At 41.1% G+C, this 25,349-nt stretch overlaps 2 protein-coding genes across 6 annotated transcripts in view; one reads left to right on the top strand and one right to left on the bottom strand.

Moving 5' to 3' along the window:
- PPFIBP1 (PPFIA binding protein 1) overlaps positions 1–25,349 on the top strand; it is a 160,028-nt gene that overhangs the window by 48,751 nt on the left and 85,928 nt on the right. For all 5 annotated transcript variants that reach the window (XM_069489969.1, XM_069489970.1, XM_069489971.1 and 2 more), the window contains exon 2: positions 1,035–1,123. The gene's annotated coding sequence lies outside the window, so the exon portion shown is untranslated. The remainder of the gene's footprint in view (positions 1–1,034; positions 1,124–25,349) is intronic.
- C16H12orf71 (chromosome 16 C12orf71 homolog) lies at positions 16,329–17,692 on the bottom strand. Its single transcript, XM_069491209.1, has 2 exons — positions 17,165–17,692; positions 16,329–16,637 (listed from the first exon to the last, which is right to left on the bottom strand). Exons 1-2 carry the CDS (start codon positions 17,690–17,692, stop codon positions 16,329–16,331), a joined length of 837 nt encoding a protein of 278 aa, XP_069347310.1.

Raw genomic sequence — 25,349 nt, forward strand, 5'->3', positions numbered from 1 at the left:
ACCCCCATTCATGCCTGAAATTCCATTGTCAGTAATGCATTTGATTTCAATGTTGAGCATCTGCTTTTTCTGGAACACGTTTTTGAAAAAAAATTAAAATATCCTCAGGAAGGATATACATTAAGCTGTTGGAGCCTTGGAGCTGATCCTGTTGCTTCCCTGCTTGATTAAACATCTGGGGTTACTGAATCCTCAAAAGGGCAGAGAGAGAAGGAAACAGCCACGTCCTTACATCATGGTTTTTGTCTAGAACTGGACCTGAATATATATGCATTTGAAAAACACATGTGTGGCAATATCTCTTATGTTTAACTTAGAGACACCTTGCTTTCTCCTTTGGATACAGGTAGTTATGAAGTATTTGAAGAGGGAGCATCTCAAAAGAAACTTCTACTGTTCTTAAATATTCTTTTATTACCAAAATATTAATATATCTTATTACTGTATCATGGTGCAGATATATGTGTCCATATATACCAATGGGAATTTTTTTTAAGTGTGAGGTATTTAAAAGAGATAAGAGAATCAGAAATGCAAGTCTAAAAAATAGTGCACATGTTTCTGCATATTGTCTACACATTGTTCTTTTTGGACAAATAAATAATAAATTACAAGCATTTCTTCATTTTTTTTCACCTTAACTGAATATTGTAAAACCACGGTTCATTCATTTACTCAACATTCATTCATAGAGTACCTACCTTGCGCCATGTACTTTGTGCTGTAAAAATTAATGGTGATGGTTTCAGCAGACAATTCGAATATTTGGAATATTTGAGGTTGTCCAGTAACTGAGGAAGGAAGGAAGAGAGGGAGGTAATGCTGGATGGGGAGAAGGAAGAAAGAGGAAGGATACATGGAAGGAAGTCCTTAATTCATATTTTCTGTTTTTTAATGACACCCATGTTATCTAGTTTGATGTTCTTTGTTTATATAATAATTTACCATTTATAGCTTTTATTTTTTTCTGGGGTGTGTGTGTTATAATTTGAAATTAGTTCTAATTTATCATTTTTGTATTTGTTTCTTTTCAGTATAAAAGAACTTGTATGGATCAGTTTGCTTAGTCTAGTCAAGATTTGAAGAGCTAAAAAAATCAGTATTAAACCTGTTTTTTGAAAATGTAAGTAAACTCAGCCCTCCTCATTATTTCTGACATCTTTAAAGCCTTTCTCTTTCTGTGTGTGAATGTTTTTCTAGTCGTCTACTCATTAAGTCTACAAGAGTTTCTACCTTCTCCCTGCCTTTAAAAACTTTTTAATTATAAGAGTTAGTGTGACTAGCCTAGGTGGTCGTAGGGTTTGGACCTGGTACAGCCGGCAATGAGCAAATCTTTTATTTGGCCCCGCGAAGGGAAACACAGAGGTAGTAGCGCGATCGTACCAGGCACAATCCTCTCAAGTCCTTCATTGCTCTACCTCACAGGGCATTTCTGCGCCTCATCTACTCTAGTGAGAATTGTTGGTCAATCCGTTAATGACTTAATAGGCTTAGAAAATGAGGTGGTGGTTTTCACAAGCCTGTGTACTTCCTTTCTCCCTATTCCTCTTGCCCAGTAATGACTACTATTTATTGAGCTTCTACCAAATTACAAGCATCTGATTAATTCAATATTCATTCTACAGATAGATTTGTTTGCTGTGTACTAGACGCTGCTCTGACACTGTGACCTTATCCTCATGGCACCCTTGCAGAGTGGGAGTTAATAGTTCAGTAATCTATTAATAGATGAGGATCCCGAGGGTCAGGGAGAGGGAAGGAGCATGCCAGAGGTCACATAGCCAATCAGTGTGAGCATGGCACTGTCTGTCTTTTTCTGATTTGCCGTATCTGAAATAGTGTTTAGGTGCTCTTCTTGGCATGGATGTCAATAGGAGACTGGAGCCTTTTGGGTTATGTTTTTAAGAGGAATGTGATCCTAATCCTTGGAAACCTCAGCTGTAGTCACAGCAAACAAGGAGGTTAGAGAAGCATCCTCCCATGTTTGAGAGTTAGCTTTGGTATCTGGATGGGGAGTTAAGAGATCTGATGGCCAGTCCCAGCCCTTCCGTGGATTTCCTCTGTGTCCTTGAGATATTTAAGCTCCATGGGACACAATTACTCTTCTGCCAACAAAGGGGCACAGACCAGACCAGATGATCTTAGGGGTCTCTCTGGCTCAGCTCTTTATTGAAATGTATGTAGAGGAAAGTGCACACACATCGTAAGTGGATGGCTTGATGGACTCATTGTCACAAAGTGGACACACCTCTGTAACCAGTGCCTTAATTAATAGAAAATTACCAGCACCCCAGAGTCTTCCTCCCCTCACGCTCCCAGGAGTAACCAATATGCAGACTTTGTTTAGTTTTGCCTGTTTTTTAAAATTCATGAATAGAATCATGCAGTATATGCTCTTTTGCATCTGGATTGTTTTGCTGGTTATGTTAATGAAATCCATCTATCATATTGCCTGTAGTTTATTTTTTTCATTTTCCTCCTCTAATGGTATTCCGTTATATGTCTATTTTATAGACATTTAGATATTTTCCAGTTTGGGCATATTACTAACAGTGCTCTTATGAATACTTTGTGCATATCTTTTGATGATAATTGTATTTTGTTTGCTCAGGGACTACAGAAATTTAGATTCAGTGGCACTGTGGAGTAATGTTGAACTTCAGGTAGCCAAGTGATTTGTCTGCTTCAACATGGTGTTCTAAGCCTGCTTGCTCAACAGGATGGATGAAGATGTTTGCATAGATTACTTTTAGTGGGTGTGACCAGGTGGAAGCCCTCTCTGATATGTGAGTGATGTGGGAAAGCCTGTTGCCCTGGTAGAGAAGGGTTTTGGTTGCCTGGTACAGGAAAGGTTTACAGAGGGGAGGAGAAAATAGATCCAAAAGAGAGAGAGAGAGAGAGATATCTGGACCCCTCCCCTTGGAAACTGTCAGGATATCTTGCCAGCCAGATCAAGAGCCTGGAAAAGTGACAACCCAGGGGAAGACTCAGCTTATGAGACCTGATGTATCTAGGGAGGTGAGTAGAGAAATAAAATTTGATTTGATCAGACAGGCTGGATCTCAGAAGGCACTCATAGAGCATTTTCTGAGCAATCCATTAAGTTCAACTTGTTTTAAGAAGCTTTGAAAAACACCAGTCCGTAAAGTAGGAATCTTGAATCTAAAATGAACTTAATGAAACGGTAGAACTAGGAAAAAATGTATTTTCCCAAACAAATATGGGACATGAGCATGTGAGTTTTGCTGTGAGAGCATTCTGCATTCAGACCACGTCTCCGGCACACTCCAGGCCCCTGACCTCTCTGGATCAGCTTTCACATCCGTAAAATGGGGGTGGGAAGATGCCCACCTAGAAGATGCCCCATCGATGTGCCACGACAGTTTACTACAGTGGTGTTAGCAGTGTGCTTCTGGGCCCATAGCCCCACCACTAAAAATAATAGTGTTTGTTATTGTTTTTCTCATTCTTGTTACTAATATTACCTGTTTGTATCTGATACTTCATAGGAGTTTTCAGACAATTTTTTGAAAATATGAGACTTTTTTTTCTAAAGTATGGTGAATACTAACAAAAATGTTTTTCTACTTGCCTCACCTTAGACTGAAACTCAGAGGAAGGATGAAAGGACACATTAATCCGTGTGTCCTTGGCATGTCCCTCCCTAGGGTGAGTCAGTGAAGACAGTCTTGGTTGTCTGAACTGGTTTACTTGGTCAGCTCAAAAACAGGCCAGTGGAGCTGAGATTAGTGGAAAAGTAGGGTCATTTTGCACAAAGGAAAATCATAATTGTATACATTATGCTCTTAACTCTTGCATGGCACTTTGCAAATGTCCTGATATATCAAGAGGTAAGAGGCTATGTGGGTGGCTCTCTGAAGACCACAGCCAGCATAGGGTGTATGTTCCTACTGGTTGCGGTTGGTGACCTCTTTCCACCTCTGTCAGTGAGTTCTGGACTGGCTCTGGGGGGCATATGATACAGACTAAGTGTGATTTTTCCCCCCCTCAGTGAGATTTTGATCTAACAAATGAATAATCTAGTGTTCTATAAAGGAAATTATTAGAGTGACTTGAGTCAAGGAATATATTTAACCCAGGAGTCTAAATTCTAGTACTGACTTCTCTACTAACTACCTGTGGAAATTCTGGTATATCATTTAAATTTTGTGGGCCTCAGTCTCCTCATCTGTAAAATTGGGAGGTTAATTTACATTGAAACTTTGAGGCAGAGGCGGATTCAATGAATCCCCCAAATGTAATGTCTAGTTTTGGGTGTATTTGCATTTTTCTAGACGCTACATTCTTTCATGGGCCTGTTCCAGATCTAAAGTTCTTGTGACAGCAGATTTTGGTACTTGTGGTAGTGGGGGAAGGAATGGTCTTACAATTGGACCTAAGTTCACAAAATAGTTTATATCCACAGCAGATAAAAAGCCAAATGACCAGACTGTCTTGACTGACTGAAGGCTACATTGAGTACTGTATATATAACTTCATTTTCACACCAATATTTACTTTAATGCACATGCTCTATTCACTAACGTGTGTGTATATTTCTATCTACACTACATAAACAGACATGTAAGACATTGCATGTAAATCTGTGGCATAGTTGGATTACGGGAGCTGTATTTGGCTTTGTCCTAAATCTCTTTCAATTCTCAGTCCTTCCATTGAGATCACACAACTGGGAGTGTCCCAGATAAAATTTGGGTTTGTTCTGTTACTCAGTTGTTCAAGAAAATATTTATTAAAAGGACTATTTTAAAGTCAGCATGAAAATCAGATATTGGATTAAATGGAATTAATACAAATAAAAATAAATCCTAAATACTAGTGGTAGCAGTTAAGAATTACTTTTAAGTTCTGATCTCTGTCCTCTGATACCCAGGAGTATTTGTATGGAACTGAGAACAGGAAAGAAATCATGTAGGAAAGAATTATAGTCAACTAAAAGCTTTGGAATATTTGTACTTTCAGTCTTGTGGCTGTTCTGGCAACTGGCAAGTAGATGAAATATCATTTGCCTAAGAGTGTGGGCAACACCCTGGTCTCTTCCGTGCTAATGGTTCTTGAGTTCATGGACGATGGTGGTGAGAGCTGTCTGGTTACACCACTTTTGAGGCTAGATGGACCCAGGCACGGGAATGAGGTGGGGCCCCTTGTCAGGCTTCATTTCTGTCTTGTTTTCATTAGGCCATGGAAGGCCATGGGATTGTACACTTAATTACTCGCCCAGGCCTGCCTGTAGAGTCAGTCCACCTTACAATGTAGTGGTTTGTAAGCAGGTGATTTACAGCCTCTGAGATAATGTCATCCCCAAAGAAAAGCATCTTCCGTAGCTCTGTCCTTTGTATCCTTTTCTCTAAACCCTTCCTGCAGTCTTGATCACTTTATTATGTGGGGATTGAAGTTTTCTGTCTCCTAACTGTCTTTCGTGGACCAAACATTGTTTATTTTAGGTAACTCATACTAAAAATTCTAAAAATATGGCTTGGAGCTGGCAGTCTTATTTGGAATTGTGTCACATATGGTTGTCTTGTGCTTTCTTGGCTCATTATAACTTGAGACAATATGTAAGTGAATTTCTTTTTATCCTGTAACTCACAAAAGATTTTCTTTTCCATATTTTGTTTTTCTTATTGCTCTCTCCTCCTACCAAATACCTAGGCTCACCTTTACAATCAAATGGTGATTTAGTTCTGCCATTAGAATGCTTCCTTCAAGCAGATGCTTCTCGTGTGTGAGTGTGGATGGAGTTTCTGGGCTGTTAGAAGCTATTTGCTCATCTTGCCAAAGCCATGACAGTCTTTTTTATTCTCAGTTGCTTTGCTTTCCCCTCACCTCTTAGGAAGCTGGCAGCCAGTGACTTTGACTTTTTTTCCTTTTCTCTATGAGACAGATATGCTAGAGTGTAACTGTAGACACCGATGTAGCAAATAATCAAACCAGTGGGGGTACTTACCCACTGACTCTATAACTGGGCAGGTGGTGGTCTTTCTCTCAAATTACCATGCATTTATACGTTTAACTGGAAGACCTTAGTATCTATGATGGCTTTAGGTGTGTAGTGTCAACAGCTTCTTAAGAGGGGGGAAGAGGATCCAAGAGAATTTTGACTCTTACTTAGTGAGTCTGTGGTTTAATGGTTTGGGAAATGGGGGAAAGCTGGGTTCTGACACCAGAATTTCAATGAGCCAAGGTTCTCCATTGCTTCAGGAGCAGCGAAGTAGAAGAAGGGATTTCACTGGTTCTTTAATCTATTATTTAGCTTGAGGCTCTGTGCATCATAATCAAAGCAATGAGGCTGGGTCTCTGGGTGTGCTCTGCATTCCTTGCATACCGTATTGCTATTCCGGTCTCCTGGTCGAGTCACAGCTCAGAGCTTCTTTAGCCAAGAGGAGACTTAAATTAGGGGTATAGCAATTTATACCCATTGTAGTATAGCAATATCCATTTAGTTTCTGGGCAGAAGATAATATGTGCTATCTCTATTGCAGTTATGGCATCTTTCAGATTGAAACAGCCTTGACAACTTCCTGTGATAAGTACCTTGAACCAAGGTGTAATCCCTTGCCAGTGACAAACTGCTAAATACAGTATGAGCAATAATCGTCTTCTGCGTTTTCATTTGTATTTCAAAACACAAATTGTAATTGTACCATCAGCTTTTCTTGTTGGTGTATGTGTTTTTTATTTACCTTATTCCCTTACTCTTGTAGTTGGTAATTATGTGCTTGGCTTTAGACACTTAGGCCATTTGATACTGTGACATTAAGAGATTTTAGAGGAAAAGGTCATCAGCTGTCTTTCTGGGCTATTCTGGGCATTTTGTACTATATTTGTTTTGGATCTGGCTTTTCTTGCCCTGGATTTCTGATTAGCTGGTCTTCCTCTTTGCCTTGGCCTCTCAACTTGCTTGGAAGCTTTTCAACAGACGTGCACTTGGATGACTGTTTTGTTCAACAAACAAACATTATCTCAACCTTGAGGAAGAGTTAAGAAGACACAGGATGGAACCGTCCATTACATGCTTCTGGGTCTAAGCATGGAATTCCTGGAGCAGGAGCTAAGCTGGCTTCCAATATGTTGATGTCCGGAAGCTGTTTTCCGCTTGGGGAGCTTAGCTTCTACCAAGGGAAATGTGAATTCTGAGGCATTCTCAAAAGTTTTGGATTATTTTGGGGGATTTAAATTGTCTTATTCTTTATACATTTTTAGGAATTAAAGAACACATTATTTGCTTAGAAAAATAGGATTTTTGGTTCTTCATGGTCTACCTTGGTCTTACCTAAGGTTGGACAGAACACTCCTTTCTGAGACTTTTCACCCAGACTGGGCCCATGTGGGTGGGACAGTTGAAAACCAAGTATCAGGCAGGAAATAATAAGAATACCTGACCTTCAGGCCTTAGACTTCTCACAAGGGGAAACAGCAACACCCAAGAAAAACCCATTTACATTGACCCATACGTCGCACCCCCTGGCCTGTTGACCCCTTTTCTTTCCTCCCCTGTTAGCCGGCAGAGCAGCAAGCTCTTCTTTGCAAGACTGTGAATGATTCTAGAGGGGCAGAAAATACCAAATATTTCTGCCAAAGTGTCACAAATTCCAGAGGGTGATTTTTTTTGTTTCCTCACTTTCTGGCCCTACGGAATTCTCAGAAGGTAAAGTTGGAAAAAAAAAAAAAAATTAGTGAGAATGGCTGGATAGTGAGTCAATTCTTGGGTTTTTATTGGCGGGGGTGTGGGGGTTGTGGTAGTTGTGGTCTATAAAGTCACCGTGAACACTGAATTACTGAGTACTTTTCCGAGGGGAGATACAGAGGGAGGTTCCTGCAAGCCTCTGGTCACATTTTCAGCAACTGCTCAGTACATAATCTTGTTTTATGTGTGTTTCTGTTTAAAGACACCGTATTTAATATATGTTGTTGAGTCATTACCACTGACCTCACAGCCAACAGCACTGTGAGTGTTGCCTGGACGAAGCCTGCATCACCTGTGTATTTAGCCCTTGAGGCACACGGCCTTCTTGCCCCAGGAACACTAGACAACAACACTTCAGCACTACGCCTGGAGGCCATTTGAAATAGTGGAAGCCAGCAACAAAAAGCACGAAGATGTAAAAAACACGGCACACAATAAACCGTGAAAAGGACAGTTTATAGCATGAGGGCTGAGCTCAAACCAGAAGGCAGAGCATCGCTTTGTTTGACCTCAGCTGAGAACATACATGAGGGGGATGCAGATTTTTTTGATCCTCTGTGCATGTCCATAATGACCACGAAACCACCCTGAGTAGTGATTTTGGGGTTGTAAGCAAATTTTAACAAGCGAGCAAGTTCACAAATACTGACTGTATAATGTAAGGAAAGTCATCCCATTAATGTGGCAGGGCACTCCCCAATCTAACTGTATAGTTCATGTAGAAAACCAATCATTTAATGAGTTACGAGCTGGGGTAGCCAGACCAATATATCCAGAAGACATTTTTAAATAACTTCGTGTGAGATGAAGACAGACAAGGAGAACTTGCCCAAGAAATGATCGTTTTTTGGTCAACAGACAATAATTAGCACCACTGCCAGCCTTCGGACATGGAGAGAATGGGAACAATATCTTGTGTATTCGCATGTCCTTGGCATGAGAGGTAATCATGGCCAGCACATGGGGACCTCTGCAAGGGACTGAGTGGGTAAATAAATGAATGAAAGGAGAACAAGGAGAATTCTCTTAGTCATGCCTGAGAGCCCACTGTAGGGCACCTTGTGAGTCTGATGCATCTTTTTAGCCTAGATAATTTCCTGTCCACTGTGTTCATTAAATTTTCTCGGGTAAATGCTTACCAGTGGTCAGGAACAGTAGTGTCTGACTGTGAAAGGTATTAACATGGCACAGGGTGGGAGTCTGTCATACTCATCTTCGTGCACCATCTCTAGCATGTTAATGTTCATTAAATGTATTTGCATGAATGAATGAATGAATGAATCTAACCCTCATTTGGAAGATTTAGAAATGCAAAGACTTTAAAAAATCCTTTTAAATTCACAAGAGAGGATAGACTATAAGTCTCTGTTCAGACAAGTAGAAAGGTATGGATATTCTTTTGTTAACTAGCTTTGTCTGTTGCACAAAGCTGAGCTTTTCAACTCGGGAAACTTCTACCCTATGCTACACTGCCCCTGCCCTGGTCATGCCCCTAGAGACATTCAGGGACTAGACTTAATTAAAGTAGAAACTAGTTAAGTTTTATGAGAGGAAATGACATTCAATTTCAGATATTATCTGTTTAAATTCTTTCCTGCAGATTAACTGTTCAATTTACCAAATATTTGTCATGGAGCTACTAGGTACCGGAAACTGGGCCAGGGGCTTTGGAGCATGCAGAGATAAGCAGAACATAGCGGCTTTTTGTCTAGTGGGAGAGAAGGACGTGGATGTAGATGTCTGCAAGTCAGGATAAAATGTACACTTACTACAGGTAAAAGTGAAGTGTCGTGGCTCAGGGAGGGTAAGATTAATTCCAGCCTACTCCATTCTACAGGTTAATTGAATTTAACCTGGGCCTTGAAGGCCCACGTGGAAGTGCCTTTGGGAGTAGGTGGGTCGCAGGGCAGACTGGAGAGGTAGCATGGTTAGGGTAGTTCCAAGAAGAGGGAACGGCATAAGCAAAGGCACTGGGGCAGGAGAGTATGGGGAACAAGCACTGGAAAGGTTCTGGGGTGTCAGGGGCGGGGTTGGGATGGGGCGGAGATTGTGAGATTACCGGAAAATAACATCCAAATCCAACGATAGAGATGTTTACCGGCAGTTTACTAAGACTTTATTCTGTAGTCACTAGGAGCTGTGGCAGATTTCTCTCTCTCTCTCTCTCTCTCTGTCTCTTTCTTTCTTTCTTTCCTTTCTTTCTTTCTTTTTTTTTTTTTTTGAGACAGAGTCTCACTCTGTTGCCCGGGCTAGAATGGGTGCCGTGGCATCAGCCTAGCTCACAGCAACCTCAAACTCCCAGGCTTAAGCAATCCTTCTGCCTCAGCCTCCCAAGTAGCTGGGACTACAGGCATGTGCCACCATGCCCGGCTAATTTTTTCTATATATATTTTTAATTGGCCAGATAATTTCTTTCTATTTTTAGTAGAGACGGGGGTCTTGCTCTTGCTCAGGCTAGTCTCGATCTCCTGACCTCGAGCGATCCTCCCGCCTCGGCCTCCCAGAGTGCTAGGATTACAGGCGTGAGCCACCGTGCCCAGCCTGTGGCAGATTTTTAAAGCAAAGAAATCACATGACAGCAACTAGCAGTAGCTAAAATTTGAAAGCACTTACTATGTGCCAAGTACTTTTGCCAAATCCTCACCACAACCCTTTGAGGTTAGTACTATTAGTATTGCAGTCTGTAGACAAGGAAATAGCCAAGAGAGGTAACTTCCCCAGGATCCACAGCAAATAAGTAGTAAACTGGAATTCGAAGCTGGGAAGTCTTGTATAAGAACTTAGATTTTTAACCTGGGATTGAAGAGTAGGATTCAGAGTCTTTGAACGTACTGAATTATTTGCAAAGTGTTCAATATATATGAACATATACGTTAGTTTAAGAGAGGATCTGTCGCTTTAGTCGTATAAGAGGTACATGCTAAAAATGTTAATAAAGGCTATAGTAGAATACTATCTTACATTCTGAAAAGCATGGACAATAAATTATATGATGACTTTATGCCTATTCTTCTTAGTTTTGGAAGAAGCAGAACAATCTAGCACTGCTCAAAATAAAAGGAAATGTCAAAACAATTGGCAGGAATTATCAGTACTGTGTCAGGCTGTTCCTGGTTTGTGAGAAGTAGAAAACGTGTAAGAATTTCTTTTGAAGGTAGACATGAAATATCCAGACCTTGAAATTTGTGATAATTTGAAAGGGCAGAAGACGTGCCTCCCCATTTGGCAAGAATTGTTCTTTTTAATCCCAGCAAAAGCTAAATAAACTCCTGAAATCTCAAGTGTTTTAGAAAAATGCCTAGCTACTAGTCTGCTTTCAACTGGACCAATTTGCTTTTTATATAGTTAGGACATGAAGGATGAATATTTGCCAACCTTTGAGACTAAAAATTCCTTGCAGCCGGTTGTGAATTCAAAGGCAGTTGCCAGGATGAATGAATGAATCCAGATTACAGAATTGCCTAGTTTATATCACTTGAGAAATCAAATTATTGTCTCAGTTTTGTTTAGAGTAAATATCTTAAGGTTTTAAATACATATATCTCTAAAGATATGTTATCACACAAGTATGGCAAATATAGTACTTTAATAGCAGAGATCTGGATTCTCCACTTGAGTTTTTCTTTGTATTTTCCCCTTCTTGGCTTTCTCATTTTCTCTGTTTCTTTCCTGGATCACATGAAAGCAAGTTGCAGATATCATGACACTTCAGCCTTTCGAATTTCCTAAGAACCAAGGACATTCTCTTACATAGCCATAATATTCTTATTATACCCAAGAAATATTTAATCATATTATCTAATGTATAGTCCATATTCAGATTTTTCCAACTGTTAGAAAAATATCCTTTATCATAGTTTTATTTTGCTTTGTGGCTTTGATCAAGGATTCAGTCAAAAATCACAAATAGCAATTGGTTGTCATGTTTCTTTAGTCTGTTTTATGAACTGTCTTGCCTCCCTGCCTTTTTTTTTTTTTTCCTTGTTTTGTGTTTCATGACGTTAACATGTTTGAAAAGTCCAAGGCAGCTGTCTGGTAGAATGTCCTATAGTCTGGATCCACCTGACTGTTGGTGTCCTCATTATTAGATTCAGATTAAACATTGCTAGCAAGTATACACTGCTTCTCTTCAGAAGGTGTATAATGTTGGCTAGGCTAAATTTAATCACCTGACTAAGTTGGTATTCACCAGACCTCTCATTGTAAAGATGCCCAATCCCCTTGATAGCTAATAAGTCATCCGGGGAGTCATTCTTAGAGATCGTGTACACATCCTGTTCCCTGACAGTCATTCACCAGTCATTTTAACCACTAAGACATCTAAAATGTTATCTTTTCCTTTGTGAGTGGGTATACAGGAAAGCTCTACCCTAGAGGGGAGAGAGTTTTTATTTTAGAGATTTGTACTTAAAATAATAAATCTTTTTTGATGCAAATGAGGAAAAATGAAGTATTGCCATACTGATTTTCTGGACTGAGAGAATTCAGTAATGAGATGAATTTTCTTTTAACAGCCATAGTCTAAAAAGATATATTTGCCCACTCCCATTTGAAAATGCTTTGAAAGTAGCTCTCCATAAAGCGTATTATGTTAAAATCAAATGGGCATTAACACCATGGAATTCCTTTGAAAGGTGGCATAAAACGGAAATGGTTTTGTCGTGGGACTTCTCGATCGAGGCTAATAATCTTTTTGGGAATGTATCCTAAGGCTTTTGTGCCCACTCTGCTCATGACTGGTTCACTCAGTGAGTGTTATCTGATGAGGATCTTATTTCACTTCTGAAAGCAGAGCATTGTTCTGTTTGTTTGGGGATTTAGGGGGTAACAGGACAAGATTGACTCCAAGCAATGCAATATCAAACCCACCCTTCCATCTTGAAATTGGAGATTGTCCTGCACGCTATATATGTTCTCCCACTTGCAATTCACAATGAGAAGACATGTTTTTTAAACAATTAACTACTTCTCCTAAGTAAATAAAATGGTTCTTTAATACTGGGATAAAGACCTTAATACTCTTTAGGAATTCATTTATAATTTGCTTCATTTTTCTTTTAATTGTTTTGTTTATTGTTTGAGGATTTTAGACACAATTCTTGTGGCCAGCTAGACTTGGTCCTGTGTATCCTCTTGAGTCATGAATTACCACATTCTGTTCTTGAAGTCTGGAAAAATTTTGCCCGTTTTGCAGATGTGGTTTGATCATATACTTTTTTCTCTCACTAGGATTCTGCTGAGCAAGAAATTGGCATGGCATGGTTGGTCTGTAATGTATTTACATTAGCCTGTCTCAATTGTGTGTTTCAGAGATAGTGGATTACCCCCTACATTTGCTTGATAAATTCTCACACTGTATTCTGGCTTATATTATGGTGGTGGTATAGATTCTAGAATACGAATGTTTAAGTTAATACATGGCTAATTCAAGCAGCTGAGCTTGAGAGGCTTCAAAGTTGAGCGACTCTTGAAGGAATGATTTTAGTTTTCAGTTAGGAGATAATGGATCTCAAAATGTATTGGTTAGTTAGATTAGTATGTCCCAGGCAATCATAATAATTCTACGGGAGGCTTGATATAGCACAGCTAGTATCTGTCAATGACCATTTCCAGTTGGCTGTCAGTCCTTTGGACACGAGCAGTGGGCCGCCTCCAGTCCCAGCCCCAGCCCCAGCCCCAGGTATGTGGCACAAAGTAGAGGACCTGCAGCTCACAGCTTCATAACGTATTTGACACTATAATGAATGACGAGGTGCTGAAATCGTTCCTGTTTTTAAATATTAATACTTTGTCTTGCTTTCTGATGTGTAGCTTCACACTTAACCCCAAAGGGTATGTAAAGCTTACTTTATTGAAAAGGCTTGCAAAGTACATTGCTTAAATCTTAGGGACAGGTTCATACCTGTCAAGCAGGTTTATATTAATACAACATTGAAAAATATAAATATGTCAGACATCTAACTAAAGAACAGGGCATCTTATTCAGTATGAACAGCCTTTTAAAGTAGTTTGTTTTGGTTGAGTTTTTCTTAGAGCTTAATTGCTAGAGAAAGAATTAAAATAATAACAAAACTTTGGTTGCAAGTCCCTTGAGCGTAGGAGATGTTGTCTTTCTTTTAGGCCTATTGTCTGTCTATCTAGTCTAAAGCAGCATTAAGCGTCCATGCATATTTGTTGAGTTAAATTTTCAAATGAGTTTCTAAATTCTTCTAGTCTTACTAGGTTTCTCAGTGTGTAGGTTGCCGCCTCTCGTGACTTTTTACTGATGGCTATTTTCTCTTCTTCTGGTCTCCTTCCTTCCTCTGTTGACCAGTCACTTTTGACTTAAAAGGTGCAACTCTTTAAGCTGTTGTATTTCACTTTTTAAGAAATTATGTAGATAGGACATATTGAAAACATTTAAAGAATTATATAGAGTCAGATAGACAGGTTACTCTGTACCAGATACTGTGTTAGGATTTTGCAATAAAAAGGAACTAAAGACCTGGTGCTTGCCCTGGAGAGCTCACAGTCTACAGGTAAAATATACATAGAGAGAGAGAGCTGAAAAGTACAGGTGGTGGGGTGAGTGTGGCAGGGTGGAGACTGGGGAACAGCTTATGGAAGGGCATGGTCAGCTTTACCAGGAGGGTTCAATATTGCCCCACAGTAACCCTACAGTAGGCTCTTCAAGGATGGGTTCCCCAGGCAGTCAGGGAACGGAGAAGGAAATCGCTATGGTTTTGTGTGTTGGCCCTAATGAAAAGCAAGTGTGTCTTCTTGGGGAATTTGGATTGAGTATGGATTAAAAGAAGATCTGGGAGAAGAAAAGGGCAGGGCATTGTGGATATTACTAGATGTGCTGGACATGCCAAGTTTGGGAAGGAGGTGTATGGGTTGGATCTACAGGGAAGTGGATGGAAGTCGGGGAACAGTTGTGATGGGACTCAAAGTCTCAGTGAAGTAGAGGAGTGTAAGGAAAGGTGGAGGTGAGTGTTCAAGTGAGCTACTGGAAGGGGCAGGTGTTCTCAGAAATTCAGACAAAGTGAGAGGTCTGGCTGGGAAGAGACTCAGGATATGACCTGGAGCACACATTGAGCAATTTGACCTGTTCCCCCCAACTGTGCTATCTTTCCTGGGCCATATGTGCCACACTGTCTCTCACATATGCTGTCAACCAGCCCAGATCTCACACCTCCATTCCACACCAATTTATCCAGCAGCTTAAAGTCCTCCGCCTTAAACTAACCTCATCTGCAACTCAAAGAACCTTACCCAGGAAATCTTTCCAAATCAACCTCTCCCCATGCCAAATGTATTATCCTTTTTTTAGTACCCGATGTGTACCCCCCTACAGACTGTTAGCCATAACCCTTTATAGTCACATGTTTACATGGCTTTATTGCTTAAATAATTAGGCACTTGAGCTCAAAGAGTGAGTCTTTTTTTTTTTTTTGGTAAACAAGAAAAGTATCTGGCACTCCTATGTGCTAAATATTTGTGGGAGGAAGGAAGAAAGAGAGGAAGGAAGGGGATAAGGAAATTGAAGTTGAGAAAAGGAAGGAATTTAAGACCAAGAAGTCATGTGGTTTTCCATGTGCGCTCTGAAGGTCACAAAGGATGGTAGTACTAGCTGAACAAGGAGAATGTTGAGCGAACCTGTGAGTGAATGAAGATGGTAATAGTGATACTGGGGGTGGGAGGAGTTGCTAACAATTACAGGGAGACTTCCTCAAAGAAGGTGGCATTTAGAGGAAAGTTCAGTGACACTTGCAAAGGACTTTCAGAGAGCACAGTGGAATGAGTTGGGAGAGTGCCTGGTTAAGTCAAGATCTGCTGAAAACCCTTAACTTGGTAAATATTGCTCTGTGTGGGAAGTATTTCAATGAGAATTGACTCAAACTCTCACTTTTGGATATCCCTTGAATCAAATCTTCTGGGGAGTTCCTCAGGAGAATGACTAATAGCAACAGCAACAATAATAATATTTATCACGTGCTTGGATTATCTCACTAACTCTTGCACCAACCCAGGAGGTATATATTATAATATTATCTCCCCCATCTTATGAATGAGGAAAGCTAGGCTTGCAGTGGTTAAGTATTATAGCATTCCCAATCTTCATCTTCGTCCTAAGTGGGCCACTATGACAGCCAAGGCAACATATGCTAGAACCAGACTGGTCCTCAAAAACATCAGAACTGCTGTCTGAGTTCTCAAAACACTACCACTTGAAATTAGCTTCCTCAGTAAGTCACTTTCCTCTGCCACTTCTTCAAGCCCTGGATGTTCAATCTAAATCATACTGCCACGGCAGGAATCTCATGGGTTGTACTGCTACCTACTGAAAATGGGGATTTGGGTTAATGATAAAATGGGTTAAAATACGTAAGATAGATAACATAGGGTAAAATACAATAAGAAGAGGGGAGAGGAGAGAAAAAGAATGCCTTTAGTTTAGGAAGCATAATACTATTAATATTTCCTAAGAATAAATGTCAGCCTCTAGACACATGTATGCCTTCTGCCTGGGTCAAGATGGTATGCTAGAAGAGGAAGACATGGATAACAAGAACATTGGTATTATTTATTGGGAAAACATAAATCCACAGGAATTGTGGAACAGGGACTATTAAAAAGTTTAAAAGTCTGGTGGTGCTGTAGGGTGTCCTAATGTGGGGGATTCTTGGGGTTGGATTCTCCTGCTTCTGCGAGAGTATCTTTTCTTTGGTGCCGGCTGAGGCGGGCTTTGGGTGGCTGTCGCAGAGGGCATTCTCCACCGCAGAGAGGAGAGGACCTGCTGCCTCAGCCAGCGGAAGACCCACCCAAAGTTCAGACAGGATAGGGCTTGTGTGTTGGAAGACGTGTCCTCCTCCTTCACCGCCTGCCCCAGCGAGACTGAGGAACTCCCTGTCGTGCTTGTCTTTTGGCTGCCAGTTGCCTGGCTTATCTGCGAAGAAAATGAAGGATGACTTAAGTATGTGTAACCTCGACGAGCAATGGTGTCAATATTTACTCGTCTCTGGAGCTCAAATCCTTTTACCGAACATAGCCCAACTGTAAATGCAAAATTTCAATACTCATTAATATTTAAACACGCAATTTTTTTTTAAATATACTTGTTAGCCCTTCTCCTTGCTTCTTACCCTGTTCATTCCCTCAGAGCTCTCCAGTCTTTCCCCTACAATTCCACCCTCACTCCTTTCTATGTCGGGATTCTGTTCCCACTGCTAGTCATTTCCCACACTCGGGGGGAGGCCAGCCTGCTTCACGGCAGGTTGCAAGGCTCTATGTGGTCCCACGTGGCCCCCACACCGACCTGTCCCTTGCTGTCCTGTGAGACACCTCTGTGCTTACCTCAGCAAGTTCATGCTCCTTAAGCCTTAGAGGAATCTGGGGGAACTGGGTAACATCTTCGTTTTCTGGTATTTTGCACATAGGCAAGTGTTGACAAGTATCATGTTCTTGATGGCTGGCCTGAGCCCTATCTGGAGGGGGATTGCTGGACAGCTGGAAATCTTCCTCCTGAGTAGATCCTGGGAACACAGAGTTATCACCTTCATCATCTTTCTGATTTTCTAGAAATGTCTCAAGCGTTTGCACAAGACCATCCAGTTTGCTGAGAGTCAGTTTTGTTCTCTCTCTTGGGTACTTGTCTATCCACTGATTGTCGCCATTTAGATCCCAATTAGTTATGGAGTCTGCACTGTTAGAGCCCACATCAACATCCCAGGCGAGGGCAATGCTTAGGTTGCAGAACTGCTCTGGGCGGTCCTCAATTTGGTCTCGTCTCCTCCCGAGTCTCCCTGTACCTCCAGTCCGCCATGTTCCTTGGATAGGAGGGAGGAAGTGGATTGGAGAACCCTTGGAAGGTGTGTCTTCACCAGATGTGGTGTCCTCACAGAAGATATCCTCACAGGGGAAATAGCCCACGGACAGGCTCAGGTTGGATTTGCATTCAGAACTGCAGTCTTCTGTGTCGCTGCTAGAAGATGAGTCCGCCATGGAGTTCAAGGACTCAATTCTCAGGTCTCCCAACTCGGTAACCTTCAAAAAAAAAAAGCGGGATTGAGGAGAAGAGAATGGTGGTACTTAAGCAATAACACCCATCTATTCCTTTTTCTATTCAGAACTATCTCTTTTAGATGGAAGTTCATCCTGTTTTTGCAATCTCCCAGTGAAGGACAGAAGAGGTGGCCCTCTCCCTTTATAAACTTATTTCCTTGTGTTATAATCCTCTCTACTTAGCATCTTCACCTGATATCTCTCACCGTTTGTCTTATTACAGTTGAAAGAATCTGTATAATAAAGAAAAAGCTTACTATTTTATAAAATTGAAAAAATACAGAAAAGTATGAAGATGAAAATAAACATGTATGTGATTCCAAAGTCCAGGGATAATGATAACCATCATTAAAACGTTTTGATGGATTTCCTTACAGTCTTTCCTTTTTATTTATCTATACATATATGGATACATGTATATTTATACATGTATGTATACATAGAAGATGTCATCTCAGTTGAAATTGAGATTATTAAATTTTATGGCACAGCCTACAACAAACATGTAGCTATTCCGTAATTTTTAACCACTTCTTATTACTAACCATTAGGTGATTGTTTTACTAAATAAATCTGCAGTGAACCCCCTTGTCCATAAATCCATACCTCTTGTTATTTTCCTATATGTGGAATTAATGGACCAAAGACCACAAATACATTAAAATCTTGTGGTATCTGATACCAAATTACTTTCCAGAAAGGTGATGCCATTTAGTTGCCCATCCTTCCACCACCTGATGGCACTTTTTAGTCCAGCTTTTTCCATGACGCCCTGGCAAATAAGCGAGGGTGGAAGAACACACACACAGACACACACAAACACAGACACACACACACACACACACACACAGACACACGTAGACTCTGCCACATACTGCTCTGATGGCTGCACACACGGAAGAGGCGCTGCCAACTCCTGAAGCACGTAAATGGGGGACATTGGAAATCCTTCAGGTCCTGTGTCTCAGTGGCTTAAAGTCCAACTGTCAGAAGTCTGTGTTCTGGGACTGTTGGTTACCTTGGCAACACAAGGAAATAAGTCAGATCCAGAAATGAGGGGGGGGAGGGGAAAGGGATAGAAAACCACAGGATCCACCCCCTTGCTTCCAAAATATCTATACCCATGCCATCTCGGGTTAAAGAGGTTCCCTCTTGAGGGCTGAAGGTTACTTCCTTCTCACCACGTGGGTGTCTACGATGGTTCCTGTCCTTAGGGAATGTAGAGCCTATTTGGTGAGATGGATGTAATCAGCCTATTATAGGACAAGGTGGTGATAAGAGAACTTAAAACAGATGTCAGGGGAAAATGAAAGGAGAGCACCTTATGCAGCCAGGGCTGGGTTTGGGGTGGGGCTCCCAGGATAGGCCACCTGGGAGAGATTCCTTCTGATGTGTGTAGTAGGGGAGGAGTGGAAATCAGCAAGGTGAAGAAGAGGTAGGGGCGGAGGGAGAAGGCACAGTGTGAGCCAAGATGCCCTGGTGAGAAACAGCCTGTTGGGGGTGGGGGATGGAGAGCAAGCTCCATGGGACCAGGGGCATCAGTGAGATCACAGAAGGCCTCTTCCCCTGGGAAGGAAGCTGGACTCATCCTCTATGCCTGTACTTGGATGGTGGTATTGATTTATCAGGCATTCTTCCAGGCAATTCAAAATATATTGAAGTATTTGACATGATTTAAAACAAAACAAAGGAAAACTTCCAGTGGACTTGATAGCATGACTGTTGGCTTTAATGAGAATGGAATCAATAGATTTGCAGGACAGGAGCCAGCTTGTACTGGGTTGAGGAATGAATGGGAGGAGAGGATGTAGGAGCGGTGAATATAGACTCCACTTTCAGAATGTCTGAGTGAGGACATGGGGAGGAGGAAGCAGAAGGGTTAGTTTCCACACCTACCTCCCAAAGGAAAAGGAAGAAAGGAATTAATACAGGGAAGAGGTTCAAAACATAAAAGGTGGGCTGCTTTTGGAGGAGCTGAGGGTAGGGTCCATGACATGGGTAGGAGGATTGGTTGTAATGAAAGAAATACGTCCTCCCCTGGTGACAGAAGGAAAAAAGTAAAGGTGAATGTGGAGCAAGATTGGAGGAGTGCATTGTTGAGGACCTCTGTTTTCCTGTGTCGAGATTGTGCCTCATTCCTGAGATTAAGTCCATGTCCTTTATGTGAGTTCTGTTAGCTGAATCTCTGTCCTTGTTCTCCTTGTGCCCATGTTTTACCTGTCTTGACAGCCTCTTGAGTCATTTGAAGTGTCATGGCCCCGCAGACCTGGAGCTTTGCTTTTCCTTGTCTTCCCTATCCTCTGTGCCCCCCTGCTGCTCACCAGGCCCTTCCCCATCTGTGGTCCCACACCCAGGCTGCTGTTCCCTTGACCACTGTCCTTAACCCTTCCCTTCCTGGTGGCATTATGAAGTTATCTGGGAGCTGATTAAATCAGAGCCCTGCAGTGATCCAGTCTGGTCACTTTGCCTTCACTGCTACAGTGTTCTCAGTGGGTCTTCCTAGGTGGAGTAGTAAGTCCTTTCATTGTCTGTTTCCAAATGTCTGATCCTAAGCACAAATGTGGGTCACATAGGAGAGAAAGAAGGCTTTTATTTGTGTAGATTAAACCAAAAAAACCTTCTCTAAGAGCAAAATCATCTTGACCGACGTAGTGATAGCACTATCCTGTCTGCTCTAAACTCTGGGGCGATGGGACATTTCTAGGTCTCATTCAGTGATTCTCAGGAAGGGAGGAGGCAGCAACTCAGTTTCCTAGGAATAGGATACATGTGTGCTTTGAAAAAAGCATAATCTATAATGTCAATTGCTTAAATTTGCTTTTGGTCACTTCTTTACATCTCAAATTTCAAATAGCCCTAAAAGAAACCGTAAATTTTTATATTTATCAAAAAAGGAGGTATGGGTTTAAACACGTACATACACATCCACAGAGAGAGAGAGAGAGAAGCCAAAAAACATTTGTCTGACCTAAAAGAACTTCAACTCATTGGACTCTATCAGTTTCTTAAGATCTTTTCCAAATATTTGTCTGTCTCTATTTCCATTTAACAAGATTATATTTAAAGTTTGTCTTGATTCACTCTTGGGGTTTTCACTGTTGAACTGGCTTAAATTTCTAGGCTCTGTTAAATAAGATTGTTTTAGGTGACTCTGTTTTAGGAGTTCTGATGGCATGACATAAGAAGTAGGTGGAATTGGAGCTGGGAGAAACAGTTTCTATCACCCAAATTATGCAGCCTGGCAAGTGTCCACAGACTGCCCACAAGTCCCCTGAGAGATCACGGACCTGGATTATTCTCTAGGTGGGGAGGGGCGGTTAAGTCAGGAGCAACATAGTCCCTGGCATTTATTGAGCACTTACTGTATTTCAGGTCTTGTACTAAGCACTTTACATGTGTTAATTTGTTTAATCTTCACAGCGACCCAGTCCGGTAAGTTTGCCCCCTTTAACAGAAGAAGAAACCAAGGCATGAGCAGTTGTGTAACTTGCGCACGTTGCCAGATGATAAACCCAAGAACCTGGATTCAAATATAGGCAGTCTGGCTTCAGAGCCCACACTGCACCCCTACACACCCTTGTCTCAAGGGGCTGACCACCCGCCTCCTCCCTGGAAGATTCCTGGGATTGTTGACCCAGTTCAAAATCAAACCCATATCCTGGTTCCTTAAAAGAAAGTCCTTTGAGGGAAATAGCATGTTCTTAGAGACATACAAGAGGTGCAGGTGGTACACAGGACTGGCCCTAGGCAATGCTGTTCACATTTGGGGCCAGCTAAAATGAAATTTAAAATAAATATTCAACTTCCTCTTTGGCATAGTGAGATCTAGATTCCTCTGCTCTGGCTTTTCATAAAAACTCTGTGACTGCCTTCCAGAACACTGGGGGCCTAGAGAAGAATGCGTGTTAGTTAATAAGTAGCTTTCTCTCCATACAGCTGGAGTGGAGGGTAGGGGAGAAACTGTGTGTTGTGCCACTGTATATGGAAATGGAGCACTTTGAACTGCATAGAAACATTGAAGGAAAAAATGATTTTCCAGCCTAAACCACCAAGTTTAGAGGGGTCCTGAAGATAAAAGAGCTTCAAGGGGAGGCAGCCTCTGAGAAAGCTTGAAATTTTATTTATTTTTACCATTTCTCTATAATTTCTCTCTCCCCCACCCACATATATATATATATATATTTTCATTTTAAATATATAACTCAGGTAGTGAAAGTCCCTGAGACCTTCTCTCCTGCCCCAGAAAAAGAAAATAATCATTTAGATTTTTTTTTTTTCCCCCAAAAGCATCATAGAAATAGGAAAATACACATCATTCTGAGGATGCCATGCGGAGGAGTGGAGTCAGTTCTAAATGACAACTTAGCTCTCACCTCTCACTAAAAGATCAAGGGATTTTTGGGTTCTCATTAACAATACTGCTTGTGTTAATTTCTTTCTTAGGGCCTTACTATGACTTGCTGGTCTAGCTTCTCTTGGATTACAGCTCCATTATCTAAAGAGTATAAACTGCCTTTTCTCTTGAAGCAGGATCATGCATTATAAAGCTTCTTGAGGTTTTAAAAATGATAGTATGTTGTGGATTTATGTTCTAGGCCCGAAGCCAGTAATAACTTTAAGAATTGGAATACTTCCTAAAATCCATTTGACTTGATGGGATTTGGAACCTAAATATGTAGAGTAGGAAGTTTTTAATTTAGAACTTAAGCTATTGTGGGTGGTTAATTTTGTGTGTCAACTTGAGTAGGCCATGAGGTGCCCAGATACTTGGTTAAACGTTATTCCGTCTATGTCTGTAGGGGTGTTTGGGGATGAGATTAATATTTGAATGGGTGGACCCAGTAAAGCAGGTTGCCGTCCCCAACGTGGGTGGGCCTTAGCCAGTCTGCTGGAGGCCTGAATGGAACAAAAGACTGGGTGAGGGGGATTTTGCTCTACCTGACTGTCTTCCAGCTGGGCGGCCTCCAGGCTCAGACTGGAACTTACTCCATCAGCTCTCCAGCTTCTCAGGCCTTCAGACTCAGAGTGGAACTATAGCATTGGCTCTGCTGGGTCTCCAACTTGCAGATGGCGAATCTTAGGACCTCTCAGCCTCCATAACCGCATGTGCCAATTCCTCTTTATATATAAAATCTCTTGTTGGTCCTGTTTCTCTGAAAAACCCAGACTAACATTGCTACTTATTTATTTTTGATTTTTTTGAAATTATGAAATACTTTAAGAATACAAAAAAGAGCTATCCCGAACCTGTGATATGATATGCACTGAGGGCATAACAGTGTTTCTGTGGTGTTCTTGCCAACAATGGTTAATTTCAATCCAGTCATGAGAAAATATCAGACAAACTCCTATTGCGGGACATTTGACAAAATAACTGGTAAATGTCAGGTCAAGAAGGCAAAGAAAGACTGAGGTATTGTCACAGGAGGCTAAGGAGAAATGACCACTAAATGGCATGTGCAATTCTAGATCAGACTGTAGAATAAAAAAAGGACATTAGTGGGAAAACTGGGGGAGCTCCAGTATTGTCTGTGTGGGGTTTTTTCTGTTTCTTTTTTTTTTTTTTGAGACAGAGTCACACCTGTCACTGGGGCTAGAGTGCAGTGGCTTCATCATAGCTCATTGCAACCTCAAAATCCTGGGCTCAAGTGATCCTCCTGCCTCAGCCTCCCAAGTAGCTGGGACTACAGGCACATGCCACCATGCCTGGCTGATTTTTCTGGTTTTTGTAGAGACAGGGTCTCACTCTTGCTCAGGCTGGTCTTGAACTTCTGGCCTCAAGTGATACTCCCACGATGGCCTCCCAGAGTGCTAGGATTACAGGCATGAGTGTCTGACACTGGCCCCCAGTACTGTCCTTGTTTTAGTTGGTAGTGTTTTACCAAAGTCTTATCTTTGTACTGTGGTTGTGTAAAATGTTAACATTAGGGGAGTGGTCTGAGGGGTATGTGGATACCCTGTTCTCTGTAAGTCTAAAATTAGGTCCAAATAAAAGGTTAAAAGTAGAATATATAAGAGCATAGAAAATGATATGACAAATACCTATATACATAAAACTCAGTTTTGTCAAATCTTAACATTTTGCCACAATTGATTATATTTTTAAAAAGAAACCGTGAATGGGCCGGGCACGGTGGCTCACACCTGTAATCCTAGCACTCTGGGAGGCTGAGGCGGGTGGATCGCTCAAGGTCAGGAGTTCCAGACCAGCCTGAGCAAGAGTGAGACCCCGTCTCTACTAAAAAAAATAGAAAGAAATTATCTGGCCAACTAAAATATATATAGAAAAAATTAGCCGGGCATGGTGGCGCATGCCTGTAGTCCCAGCTACTCGGGAGGCTGAGACAGGAGGATCGCTTAAGCCCAGGAGTTTGAGGTTGCTGTGAGCTAGGCTGACGCCACAGCACTCACTCTAGCCTGGGCAACAAAGCGAGACTCTGTCTCAAAAAAAAAAAAAAAAAAAAGAAAGAAAGAAAATGTGGATGAAACTTAAGCCTGCTTTTATTCCTTTCCTGATCCCCTTCTTTCCTTTCTACTCCCATGAACACTTTGTTGCATTTGGTGTTTATCTCCTGCATGTTTTAATGCTGTTTTACGTGTTAATATATTGTTTTACCTTTGCGGGCAAAAACTAATGTAAATTTGAATTTACTTGATACCACTGAACTGTACACTTAAAAAAATTAAAATGGTAAACTCTTTTTTTCATTTTGTAAAGTTATTTTATTTTTACTTGACAATTATATATATAGGGTACAGTGTGATGTTTGGTTACATGTATATATTGTGCAATTATCAAATCAGGCTAATTAGCATATCCATCACCTGAAATAGAGAACATTTAAAATCCTTTTTTACTTATTGAAATATACAGTCCATGATTATTAACCATTGTCATCCTGCTATGCAATAGAATCCAGAACTTCTTCCTCCTGACTAACTGAAACTTTGTACCTGTTGACTGACATCTCCTTCCCTGTCCACGTCCCCAATATGGTAAATTTTTTATGTATTTTACCATTAAAAATACTGAGGGGGAAAAAGAACCAATGTAAATGGACTACTGTGGTCCTCTTTAGAAAAGAAGAAATTCCGTTATTCTGATTGCTTATTTTGTTTTACAAGAATTATTGTGACAGGGACAACCTTTTCCCAAACCAAATTCTTAGCTGAAATATTTATGGTGTTTTTCTCAGGGGTGAGAAGAGGACGGGTACAGTTTCCCATGCTGTGTTTATATGTTCATTCTAAGACACAACCTTATCAAATCTCTTGGACTTAATTAAAGGGAAGGCAGGTGGAGAAAATAGAGTGTTTTAGTGTATGCAAAGTTAAGGGTTATCAAGCCCCTACCAAACACACACCACACACACTGCTAGCTGCTTTCTTATGTCTGGTCATTTAATTTCATGTCAACCGTCTGAGTTATGTATTTTCATTCTGATATTAAGTTGTGCAATTCAGTGAACCCAGATCTGCCTCCCTAGTGCAGAGGGTCTCAGGCTGCTGCTACTGAGAACGCTCAGCTGATGTATCTATGCATCCTGGGTCAATATGGTTAGTGAACAGTGCCGGTACCTGAGGGCTGTAGGTCTCC

Source organism: Eulemur rufifrons, chromosome 16 (genome assembly GCF_041146395.1).
Source record: "Eulemur rufifrons isolate Redbay chromosome 16, OSU_ERuf_1, whole genome shotgun sequence".
NCBI lineage: Eukaryota > Metazoa > Chordata > Mammalia > Primates > Lemuridae > Eulemur > Eulemur rufifrons.

Excerpts from the sequence above, each read along its gene's own strand:
- C16H12orf71 (XM_069491209.1), bottom strand. The coding sequence starts at position 17,692 with ATGGCGGACTCATCTTCTAGCAGCGACACAGAAGACTGCAGTTCTGAA. Across the intron at positions 16,638-17,164 it reads CCCCTCCAGATAGGGCTCAG|ATAAGCCAGGCAACTGGCAG; the intron begins GCCAGCCATCAA and ends TTTTCTTCGCAG.